The sequence below is a fragment of the Engystomops pustulosus genome, chromosome 8 (assembly GCF_040894005.1).
Source record: "Engystomops pustulosus chromosome 8, aEngPut4.maternal, whole genome shotgun sequence".
Lineage (NCBI taxonomy): Eukaryota > Metazoa > Chordata > Amphibia > Anura > Leptodactylidae > Engystomops > Engystomops pustulosus.
In genome coordinates, this window is record NC_092418.1 from 91174933 (window position 1) to 91187626 (window position 12694).

Genomic DNA, 12694 nt, shown 5'->3' on the forward strand with positions numbered 1-12694 from the left:
ATGGCTGCCGCAAGCTTTAACTCCCCCCCCCCCCCCCCCAAAAAAAAAACCTCTTTCAGTGGATCTTCCTAAATATCCATATTGCACATATTATTCTGAACACATTTCAAATCAAAAGGGACAGAAAGAGCCCAAGCACTGAAGAGCTGGCAGCCCAGCCATGTCTACAAGACCACTCTCTATGTTTACAAGCACAAGGTAAGGGGGGCAGATTTTATCTCCAGGTCCCATAAGTAAATGTTAGTCTCTAGTGTAACAGGCTAAATCTGAGACCCATCTGAAACGGAAAACATTACAGGACTTCAAAGAAAAGTGCAGTAATCGCATAATAAACCCCAATGTAATCTGGAAAACATTTGCTTCGGACAGGCTTTCCTGATTAACATGACAGATACATTTCAGACAAGAGACAGGAGAAGACTCGGGGCTCGTCTCCCACCAGCGCTCCCCTTCCCCGGCTACCGCACGTGCCTCCCGCTTGGCAGGGGCAGGGGTAAACAGCGAACAAGCTGTTATTCTGGGCCACCAGGCCGAGCTAAATGGATTTCATGCTGTGGATGGTGATAGATGTGTGGAAGCAGTGATACACTTCTAGTATCCTTACACTATAAGGCTGCATACACACAAATGTATGCCTGCACGGCTACCACCCCTCCCCTCCCCATAGAGATCCACAGCATACGGGCCGCAACACGGGGAAAGATAGGACATGTCTTATCTGTTTCCCCTTGTATGGAGCGGTATGATGGCGCATGCCATTGCAGTCTATGGGGGGACATATGTGCACCCTCAAGCTTGCAGACATACATACGTCCCCCATACGTTTGTGTGCATGCAGCCTAAGGGGGGAGATACCATATACTAAATGTATTACACAAAGCCTGACCACGCTTGTTACAAACTTGACTTGCCCTTTCGACCATCAGCTTTCTCTCCCATTACTGCCGACAATTTACATACAGGATCGGCCAGGCATGCAAGTGTCAAAAGATACTGCCAGATTTTCTCTCTCACAATGGAAAAAGTAGCTGGCATGATGAAATTTAATTTTAACCCAAATTTCTGCCATAGAGCGGATCTATTACACATTAGCTGGTTGTTTTGGCAAAATGATCATATTCTGTGTATAGCTTAAAAAGGGGTTGTACAGCCACATGGATAACTTGCAAATTTCTCGAGTTCCCAGTGGTGGGGACCCTACAGGTCACAATAACGGGGGTCCATAGTACCCCAAGTTGATAGAGAAACATGTTGGATATCTGCGCTCCCCATTACGGTCTATGGCCCAAGCGATGGCAGAGGCCATCTGTCTAATGAATAGAGCAGCAGGCGCATTGGACAAGTTGATCTGTTCATTTGGTGGTACAAGAGATCCCCGATTCTCGTGATTGGCGGTAGTCCAACCGCCTACCAGCAAGATATCCCCTATCCAACGGTTCGGGGAAAACTAGATGTGGCTTGACAACCCCTTTAAAGGGGTGATCAGATCAGTAGTGGCGAACAACCAGCACCCCACACAATTCACTGGAAGTCTGGAAAAGCACTACAGCCTCTTCACAGCACAGCACAAGCACAGCACTGTACATACATTAAATGCTTTGTTGGCATTGCAGCTCAGCCATATGCACATGACTGGGACTGAGCGGCAAACAGGTCATGTGATGAATGGACACACAAGTATAGATTAGCGATAAATACATCTCAAGCGAGTGTTACACTTTGTTTTTCTCAGCCTTTTCTCAGTGTCCATTTAATTCTGCGTTCAGCATGGGACGAAACCCGAGGTCATGTCTTATGTAGGGTCTCAGTGTGAGGCAGGAAGACCTAGGCAATGAAAACCTAAAACCCTACACGGTGGCTTAATGCACTTATATACAGATCGACGGTACATCACAGACTGATCATGTCAAACCTACTGGCCTCCACCATGAAGTAGCAAAAATCCTCCATCAAGAATGAATAATGGATGTAGATATAATAACACGGTTATAGTAGGCCTTGGAAAACAAAAAAATCAGAGCTCAGCTTTAGTTTTATAAACTGCTGTAGAAAAACGAAAGCTGCACTTTGATTGGTTACCATGGGCACCCAAAACGGTTGTGCTCTCAGACACTTCTGATAAATCTCCCCCTATGACGCCAACAACAGCCTGCTGCATACTGTAGTTATAGACTGTGGATGCACTTACAGTAAGTCATTAGACTGTAGGGGATGATAAAGCCTTACTTCAATGAGGGGCCGCATAGCACTTATCCATATAGCGTGCGCGTGGTGAATGCACCCTGTAGCTATGCAGTGGTGCGTTTATAGGCCAGTTGCAGAGTGAACACAGCTCTCTGCTCTTATGTCTGGACAACGTATTAAGAAGGGGGAAAAAAAAAAAGCATTTAATCCTGCACAGAAAAGAAGTACATTATCTAGTTGTAAAGTTACACAGGACCTTTCCGCGGTTGTGAAGAGCGGCGCAGCACACAAGAGCAGCGAGCACCACTAGACACTGTCTTTCACAAAAGGAACTGTGGGCCCAGTGTTACTTTCTACTAACACAAAGAAAAAAAAAAAGAAAGTCCATTGTCTCCAAGTGCTACTGCAATGTTCTCAATATTCCACATAAAGAAAGTTCAACCTCTTTCCAAAATAAGTCCTTACGAGACCTCTAATTACATTAAACTATTCCCGGAGAAGGGGGGGGGGGGATTGGCACTTGCATACAATAAAGTATTATTCGCCACCGTACGCCACTTAATACAAGGGAAGTCTTTCCTTCAGCACAAGTGAATGACCACCTTGTAAGACGTCCCTCTCTACGACCAATGAAGCTCCTGGTTTCACTTCTCATTTGCCTGGTTAAATCATAAATAAAACTGCTGATAAAGATAAGACATCGGTAAGTAAGTTTAGGACCAGTCATCCCTCCGGACACAAGGTAGTATATCCATGAAGTATCAAAACTGGAGAAGATTTTGTGATTTTGTCACTACTCGGTTATTCCTACTTGAGATACATGAACAATGACTGTATTTTTCGGAATATAAGGCTGCATACACACACATATATGGGAGACGTATATATATGGCGTATATACATCCCCCATAGCTGAGGGTACATTGGGCACACTTCAATTTGAATGTAGCCTAAAACACACTTTTTAGCAAGAAAAGATCAAGCAGTAAAGTGCATGAGTCTTATCATCCAAAGGTCAGGAGAATCCAGGACTGCCGGACGGCAGCGTAGACAAAGCTCTTCAACCGATCTCAAATAGAACTGCTGTCCCGACATGAAGCGCTAACAAGCAAATGTATGATCCGCAGTGATACCAGGAATTGGGACCTACTTTACAGCATATAACAGGATCAGCAGACTGCACTGGTGCGTTCATCTTTACTGCCACTCGGGGACTAACATCAAGTACTGGTGCACGGCGCTTGATAAATTCCTGAACAATTTTGAACTGAGACAATACCACAACCACAATGCAAACCCTGCTGAAAACGCAACCCATGTGTTCCTGGACTTAGAAAAATACTCAACCAACAAAATAGCTGCAGGCCTCAAACCGTTTCCTGATGTCTCCGCTTAAGAGCTTCATGTTTCTACCCAGCGCAGGTACTGAAGATCACTAATCATAATCGCTCCATTTCAGAATATTTTAGGGAAGAAACATTCTCTCTCTTTAATCAAAATAACTCGTCCTCTAATTCGCACAAAGGTTAAATAAAGAAAAAAAAGGGAAAAAAAAGGTAAAATTATAATTTTCTTTGCTCAAAACACACACACAAAAGAAAAGAAACCCAGAAACAAGATGGATGCAATCATGTAAATCATCAATGAAACCCCTAAAAAGAAAGGGCAGAGTTACCGCAATCCCACTGACTAATATCACCAATTTCATGAGTACAGAATGGGTGAACCATCATACCTGTAACATCCAAAATGTTGGGGGAAGAAACATAATATCTGTGAACGGTTTCCAGCAGCTGCGCCCCATGCCCTTCACCCTGAAACGGGGGCAAGACCAACATCTGACTGCAATGGAAAGAACAAAAAAAAACATTTAAAAAAGTTATTTCTCAAAAAAAAGACGGAAACTGAGAAAAAAGGAAATAAGACAATAGAAGATAAATATTTAGATTTATTTTGCAAGTGTGTCTTTCCAAAGTCAACTTCATTCTCAGCACCTCTGTCCATATTGTATATACAGGAGGTTCCCGACTTACAGACGACCCCTATTTACAAACAGACCTCTGGATGCTGGTAATTTACTGTACTTTAGCCTAAGGGTGAAGACACACATGGCGTTTTTGGGCCGTTTTTACTAAGTGCGTTTTCAGATCGTTAAAAACGCATGCGTTTAAAAACGCATCCGTTTTTTAAAAACGCATGCGTTTTTTGAAAACGCATGCGTTTTTGTCCGTTTTTCCGAAATTGCGCAATGAAAACCGGACAAAAACGGATGCGTTTTTAAAAAACGGATGCGTTTTTAACGCATGCGTTTTTAACGATCTGAAAACGCACTTAGTAAAAACGGCCCAAAAACGGCCCAAAAACGCCATGTGTGTCTTCACCCTTAGGGTGCGGTCACACTTGGCATTTTGAACCCAGTTTTGGCCCATTTTTAAGCAGTCCGTTAAAAAACGCATGAGTTTTTTTTTACGGACTGCTTAAGAATGGGCCAAAACTGGGTTCAAAGCGCCACGTGTGACCGCACCCTTAGGCTACAATAAACAGCTATAACAGTTATCACAGGTGTCTGCAATTAAGCCTTAGGGCGAAGACACACGTGGCGTTTCTAGGCCGTTTTTACTAAGTGCGTTTTCAGATCGTAAAAAACGCATGCGCTAAAAAACGCATTCGTTTTTGTCCATTTTTAATTGCGCAAATTCGGAAAACCGGACAAAAATGCATTAGTAAAATCGGCCTAAAAACGCCACGTGTGTCTTCACCCTTATTGTTAATCCTGGTTCTAATGACAATCCAACATTTTTTTTAATCCAATTGTCACAGAGACCAAAAAAATTTGACAGGGGTTACAATTATAATATATACAGTTCCATCTTACATACAAATTATATTTATGTTCTGTAGGTTTGTTCTTATCTTGTATGTAACCTGGGGACTGCCTGTAAAAGGTTTACAGTATCTTCCAAAAACTAATCTTTTTATGGGCTACAGACAATTTTAATAATGTTACAATGAGGATCCAGTAGAGAAAAACAACTCTACATTGTGTCCAGCCTCTTGTGTTTTCAGTATGCTAATCTCGCATTTTAGGTGGAATTGGGGAACTTCAGTAAGATTCACTTGTGGAAAAAAACAAAACAAGAAGAAGAGAAAGAAAGAGGAGGCACGTGCATCTCAGGCAATTACCTTACACGTGGCCGGGTTTTGTCTGGGTACACATAGTAATTATAGACCGTCATGTAGCCTACAGTCGCAAAGAGTGTAGTCCCGTCTTTATTGTACTTCTCAAATCTGCAGATAAAACAGAAAGCCAAGCGGGTCAATTACAGGCAAGCTCCCATGCAGGGTCCATTTTCCTTTTCCATTCTCTGCCGGAGTTTCCAGTGTCAGCAAGCTACGCTGTGAGGGCCCAGTGGCTACACCTGCTTTATTCTGAATGCACAATTCACTTAATTGGTGAGCTGCAACTTGGAGAAATCAGCCCTCTTTGCATCACTTCAGTGCACTTGCCTATTGTGCTGCAGTGAATGGGTGGCAAGTAAAAGGGACACAGGCAAAAAAAAGCTCATTTTACTGTTTAAGCCCCACAATCAGCGCTCCGACAGACAACAGCGTTTAATTCAGCGCTATTCTGGAGGCCCCCGCAAATACAATGAAGGGAAACTGTGAGCCCTTATAAACAATGGGTTGTCCTGCCTGGGAAAAAAATATCATTATACTTTGGCTGTATAATTGGGATCTACCAATTAAAACTCTGGGCTTTGTTAATGGAGGGAAGTCTAATGGCGAATTAGAATGGTACTTACACCAGAAAGAAGTCCCATCGGTCATCATCCACATCGATGTAACTAGCTGTTTCAATGAACCACATCAAGAAGGTTTGGAGCCTTTCGTGGTACTCTCTGAAGCCTGGGCAGGTCAGGTCAGCCTAGAGCAGAAGTCACAGAGAGTCAGGTCACATGTTACAGAAAGCTACAGGATAAAGAACACTTGTCATAAAAAATATCTTTGGCAAATTTTTTCGGAAAGTTATACAGTACCATCTACATGCACTATGCAAGGTGTGGAGCTCTACCTGTTCTGAAGCACTGATGATTGTGTGGGTGCTGGGAGATAATATATATCAGGTTTGTAGGCGTCTTGACTATTTTAATGACACAGGTATTTTACATTTAGCATCCTGTTCCCATAGGCTGTGTTCACAAGTGACATTTGAATTGCGTTCGAAAGCAACAGGCACATCTGTATAGGCACATTAGCGTCATCTTTATACAGGCAGTCCCTGGGTTACGAACAGGATAGGTTCTAAAAGGTTTGTTCATAAAAGGCAACCAATCACCAGAAACCACGATTCTAAGGGTGAAGACACACATGGCGTTTTTGGGCCGTTTTTACTAATTGCGTTTTCAGATCGTTAAAAACGCATGCGTTAAAAAACGCATCCGTTTTTTAAAAACGCATGCGTTTTTTGAAAACGCATGCGTTTTTGTCCATTTTTCATTGCGCAATTTCGGAAAAACTGACAAAAATGCATGCGTTTTCAAAAAACGCATGCGTTTTTAAAAAACGGATGCGTTTTTTAACGCATGCGTTTTTAACGATCTGAAAACGCAATTAGTAAAAAAACGCCCAAAAACGCCATGTGTGTCTTCACCCTAAACCGTACACAATAAGGGTGGCCTCACATTGGCATTTTTATCACTGAACCAACCAATACAGATCGGTTTTCTCTTCCTGGCTTCAGCGAGTTTCAGTGATGCCTTACTGAATAATTTTTTTCAGTGGGCTTTTTCACACTTCAGTGGAAAAAAAACAGATCAGTGGTCAGTTTAGCTCTTTTTGAGCTCACTGACAACATTGGATCAGTGAAAAAAAAAACTGAAGTGTGAGGCTTCGGCACATTTCTGATGTTCTCGGAAAAAACAACTTTTATTCCTCTTACTTTCAAGACTGTATCAAGTCTCAGCTCCAATGAATCTCCCCGGCTCATCTCTGCTGTGTGTGTTACTAAACTCCCCCTCACCGCACCACCCCTCCTCACTGCTCTCTACCCCACGCAACTGCCCGCAGGTTCATAATAATGTTAAGGACTAACCAAAACATGATTCATATCCAGTATTGAAACCGGTCATCATTGAAAAATGTCCTGGGTGACGACAGACTCCCTTGGGGGCCGTCTATTATTCCATAACATACTGGTGTCTTAACATAACATTGTATTCTTGGTGGTTTCACACTCTAAGGTAGCCCTATCACCCAAGATTGTTCTAGGACCCCAACACGTCGTTTTGGTATTGAGTATTGTGATACTACACCAAGTATTGGAATAGCTCACCTGATTCTTTATGACCTGGTGGCCTCTGGGGACACAAAAGGCAATTAGCTCTTACCATGAACAATTCCCATTACATGTCAGAGCGAAACTGGAGGGGGATGTTGGCCCACTAACAAGCGAGTAGTGGACATCCTTGCCGGAAGGGACCCCTATGTTATCATTGTGTGAGGCCCGCAGCCTCTCAGATATTTTTTAACCATAGGGTATACAGAACTCTTAGCTGGTTACACAAAGCAGGGTTTAGGGACAAGGATACCTGGCCTAGGTGTGGGATGGAGGAGGCGCATTTACTACAAATGATGTGGGAGAGCCAGTGGAGAGCTGGTTCTCTAAAATGAACACAATAATTTGAAAAGGTGTGGGACTCCATTGATGGGATGAACAATAATACTCTTCCTTCTGCTTTTTTACGCCATAGCCCATTAAATGCCTTTTTGTAAGTTGGATACTTTACTTCAATGATTCTGTCAGACAGTCTTGGATACTGCACCTTCATAAGGTTTAAGCTAAAAATAAATGCATGTGATTTACTATGCCTAGACATCCAATACCGTTTCCTTTTGGAGGGAAGGGGGGTGGGCTATGTTCTGTTTGTAAGTGGTAGGGGTGGTAGTTAAACGCTTTGTAAAACGCAAACATTTCAATAACAATTATTTGATTTAAAAACATTTTTAAACAAAATTTAAAACAAATCAGTATGGCATTCCAAATTCTGGTATCAGCACAGCTCTAATCCAAATGAGGTTACGTTTTGGCAACAAAGTATTTCTTAAACAATGGTAGAAACCGTGCACTTACCTTATGTATCTGGTAGGTGATCTCCTCCCCTGCTTCTTCATTATAAACTGTATAGGTGTGTATTATAGGGCCAAACGGTTTAAAATTTACTTCTTTTTCCAATAAAGACACAAAGTCATCTGTACCTTGACAAAACCCAGGCGGGATTATTTCACGAATTTTGCTTTCAACATCATCAGCCTGTTATAATAAAATAAATGGAATGTATTACTAGGTTTTATAGATCCAATATCACATCACTATTTAGTAGTTAGTCCAAAACAATACATTTATAAATCAACTTGTGTGTATAGTACTATATAAGGGATGAGGCCACCTGTCAGAAATAATACCAAAAAAGGCACTTAAAGGGAACCTGTCAGCAAAAATGTATCTAATAAACCACTACCAGCATGTTGTCAAGCAGCCGAACACCTTCCAGAACATTTTTCTCTCATGACCCAGTGTGGTGGAATCTTCAGGAAAATCTACTTTGGAGTGAGATGTAAATTGGTTACATAAAGTCAAAGAGGCGGAGTTTTAACACTGGAGTCAAGCTTTCCCTTCCTCAGAAAGCACCTTTACTGTAATTGATGGTCCTACATCCAGAGACATCCCTAACCAGATCTCCTGTAGTCCGATGCAGGTTTTTTAATCACAGAGGAGAAGGCTCTCTGAGATCCCACCTTGATTTCAGTATTAGACTCTCCGCCTCCTTGACTTCATACAACCAATTTACATCTCACTTCAAAGTTGATTTTCTAGATGATGCCATTACACTGGCCCATTAAAGAAACAAAAACTACAAGGTGTCACACTGCCTGACAATATAATGGTAGTGGTTTATTAGGTCAATTACTGATGACACATTCACGCAATTACTGAAGACACATAAAAGTGCAGTGTCCCTTAACCCCTTCACGCTCCATGGCGGATATATCCGCCACGGAGCGCAGTGACTTAGCGCTCAGTGGCGGATATATCCGCCACGGCGCTTATGCCGGCTCGGCTCTGGATCAGAGCCGAACCGGCATCGGGAAACACGGGGTGCCGGCTGTAACTAATAGCCGGCACCCCAGTGTAACACCCGGTGCTTACCCCGTTAAATGCCGCGGTCAGCGCGACCGCCGCATCTAACATGCATCTGGGGGGTCTTTCCCCCACGATCGGCCCCCCCGAACCGTTTTCGGGGGGGCGCCGATCGTTGCTATAGCAACTCTGGGGTCCGATCTGTGACGTCATCTTTCTGGCACAGTGCCAGCCTATGCAAGTGTATAGGCTGACACTGATAATACTCTGCAATACATCAGTATTGCAGAATATTATCATGAAGAAGCAATCAGAAGATTGCTTGTTCATGTCCCATGGTATAAAAGTGAAAAAGTAAAAAAAAAAAAAAGTTATTCAATAAAAAAATAAAGTCATAAATCACTAAAAATGCCCCAAACTCCCAAAACATATAAAGAGACATATAACTCAAAAAAAGTCTAAATCATAACACAAACACCACATATATAGTATCACCGCGTCCGTAACAACCCGTAGAATAAAAGTAAATCATTATTGAACCCGCACGATAAACGCCGTAAAAAAAACTGTTATAAACCCTCCAAAAATTATGATTTTTACCTTTTCAATCCCACAAAAAATGCTATGAAATGCAATCAAAAAACCATATGTACCATATGTACTGGTGCAAAGTACAACATGTCCCGCAAAAAACAAGCCATCAACCAGCTCCGTAGCCAAAAAAGTAACAAAGTTATGCCACTTGGAAGACGGCAATACATAAATGATAGATTTTTCCCCACATTAGGGTTTTGTTTGACAAATTTAGTAAAACGTAAGAAAATATATTCATGTCTGGTATCCCCGTAATCGTATCAACCCATAGAATAAAGATAACAGGATTATTAGTCTATACGGTGAACACGAAAAAAAAAAAAAAAAAGTAAAAAATCCAGTACAGAATTGATGCTTTTCTACTCCTGCCCTCAAAAAAAGTTCCTAAATTTTCAACAATAGGTGATACCAACCCCAAAATGGTAACAATGGAAAAAGCATCTCATCCCGCAAAAAAAATGCCGTCACATGGCCCCAATAACGAAAAAGCGAAAATTTTATAGCCTTCAAAAGGGGCCAATGAGGAAACTAAAATCCTGGCAGCTGCAGCGCCCTCCTTCCCTTCTGCACCTCGCTGTGCCCCCATAAAACAAGTCATAGCCACATGTGGGGGGTCTTTGTACTCAGGAGAAATTGCAGAACAAATTGTATGGTGGGTTTTCTCTTTTTATATTTTGGAAATGTGTAAATTTTAGTGCTAAATGAACGTATAAGGGAACAATTTGACCATTCTAAATTTCCCCCCCATTTTGATTCAATTACTATGAAGATCTCAAGGGGTTAACAATCTTCGTAAATGCTGTTTCTGATAGTTTGAGGGGTGCAGATTTGAAAATGGGTTGGTTATATAGGGGGTTTTGATGCTAAATATGTAAAATTTCATTCAAAACTGTATTTATCCCCAAAATAGTCAATTCTGAAAATCCGGAAAAGCGATATTCTATTTGTAAGCCGCGTGACATCAAAATAAATTATCCAGACATTTCAAAAATTATGAAAATGTAAAGTAGACAAATGGGAAATGTTATTCAGCAACTTATTTAGGTGGTAAATCGATCTGCCTGAAAACGCAATGATTTTGAATTTCGAAAATGGCAAATTTTTCAAAAAATTTATCATATTTTCTTTTTTATTGTAAATAAACGCAAAACTTATCTGCCAAAATTTACCACTAAAATGAAGTACAACATGTGGGGAAAAAAAACTATCTCAGAATTGTTTTGATAAGTAACAGCGTTCAAAAGTTATAACCATATAAAGAGACGCAAGTCCGAATCCAAAAAATCGGGCTGAGCCTTAAAGGGAACCTACCACCACGAATCTACCTATAAAGGTAGATGGGGTGGTAGGTGGATGTATGGGACGTGAGGATAGCCCTTTTTAGAGCTAATCCTCACGTCCCCGCTAGCGTAGCATAAACTTTATTGCCCTAATATGTTAATTTAATTAAGCGGCTACCGGGGCGTGGAGTAGCCGGACACGAGGCTACACGGCGCGGCTACTCCACGCCCCAGTAGCTGCTTTCCCCAGCCTACCCTGTGATCTTCGGCGCGCAGCTCCTGGCAGCTGCGCGCCCTCGTCCGAGAAGCCGGAGTTCTGCGCATGCGCAGTAACTCCGGCCTTGTTCCCGAGATCGCGCATCTTGGCCGGAGTTACTGCGCATGCGCAGAACTCCGGCTTCTCGGACGAGGGCGCGCAGCTGCCAGGAGCTGCGCGCCGAAGATCACAGGGTAGGCGGGGGAAAGCAGCTACTGGGGCGTGGAGTAGCCGCGCCGTGTAGCCTCGTGTCCGGCTACTCCACGCCCCGGTAGCCGCTTAATTAAATTAACATATTAGGGCAATAAAGTTTATGCTACGCTAGCGGGGACGTGAGGATTAGCCCTAAAAAGGGCTATCCTCACGTCCCATACATCCACCTACCACCCCATCTACCTTTATAGGTAGATTCGTGGTGGTAGGTGCCCTTTAAGCTACAAAATGGCTGCGTCCTTAAGGGGTTAAAGAAAATCTACCATTTGTTTTAATGGATTTTGAACTAAACAAACCTTGAGAATGCTGTAGCGACACCGATGCAGAAACGCATCTTGACCAGAGTGGTTTTGCTCTACGTTGGAAATCTACCAACGAAATCAAGCATGGATAAACCTGGGACACCATGACTGTTGTAATCTTCTTACATTTGTTATCCATAGCTTCCCTTATACAATCAACTTTTATAAGCTAGAGGGGCTCTGTGGGGGCATTACCAGGGCCCCTTCGTGCTGCAGATTCACAGGCTGTTACATTGTCTTGTCCTCCCGACCCAGGTCCTCCCTCTGCCTGCTGTAATCTCACACAATGGAAGTGCTCCTGCACAGTGTAAAGGTTTGTGAAGCTACAGAACTGAGGGACTCTGGTAATGCACCCCATAGCACTTCTGCCTCATTCTAATTATTTAAAAATGTATTTTAGAAATATGGAGGCCACGTTTAGCAAATATCAGAAGATTACCACAGTCAGTGTGCCTGGATCTATGAGCGAGATACCCTGGTTTATCATGATGGATTTTAAGTTAAAAAATCAAGATGGAGCCTCAAAATACAAAACCATTACATAAGTTATGATAAAATACTAATATAATGGGAATTTATATATAAATATGTGTATATGAAAAATATATTAACCATTAAAAAAAAGTCTCACACTCTTTGTCACCAAAAATTGCACCTGTCCTTGACAAAAAAAGGGAATATGTAATCATATAACTGAACAAGGACTTAAAGGGGGAAGGGGAGTTGA

General features: G+C 42.2%; 1 protein-coding gene across 1 annotated transcript in view; it reads right to left on the reverse strand.

The window, feature by feature from the left end:
• HAT1 (histone acetyltransferase 1) overlaps positions 1 to 12694 on the reverse strand; it is a 35372-nt gene that overhangs the window by 10569 nt on the left and 12109 nt on the right. Inside the window, exons 5-8 of the mRNA XM_072121734.1 lie at positions 8315 to 8494; positions 5988 to 6109; positions 5368 to 5472; positions 3920 to 4026 (exon numbers count right to left, since the gene is read on the reverse strand). Of these exons, the coding sequence (XP_071977835.1) occupies positions 3920 to 4026; positions 5368 to 5472; positions 5988 to 6109; positions 8315 to 8494 (514 nt within the window). The remainder of the gene's footprint in view (positions 1 to 3919; positions 4027 to 5367; positions 5473 to 5987; positions 6110 to 8314; positions 8495 to 12694) is intronic.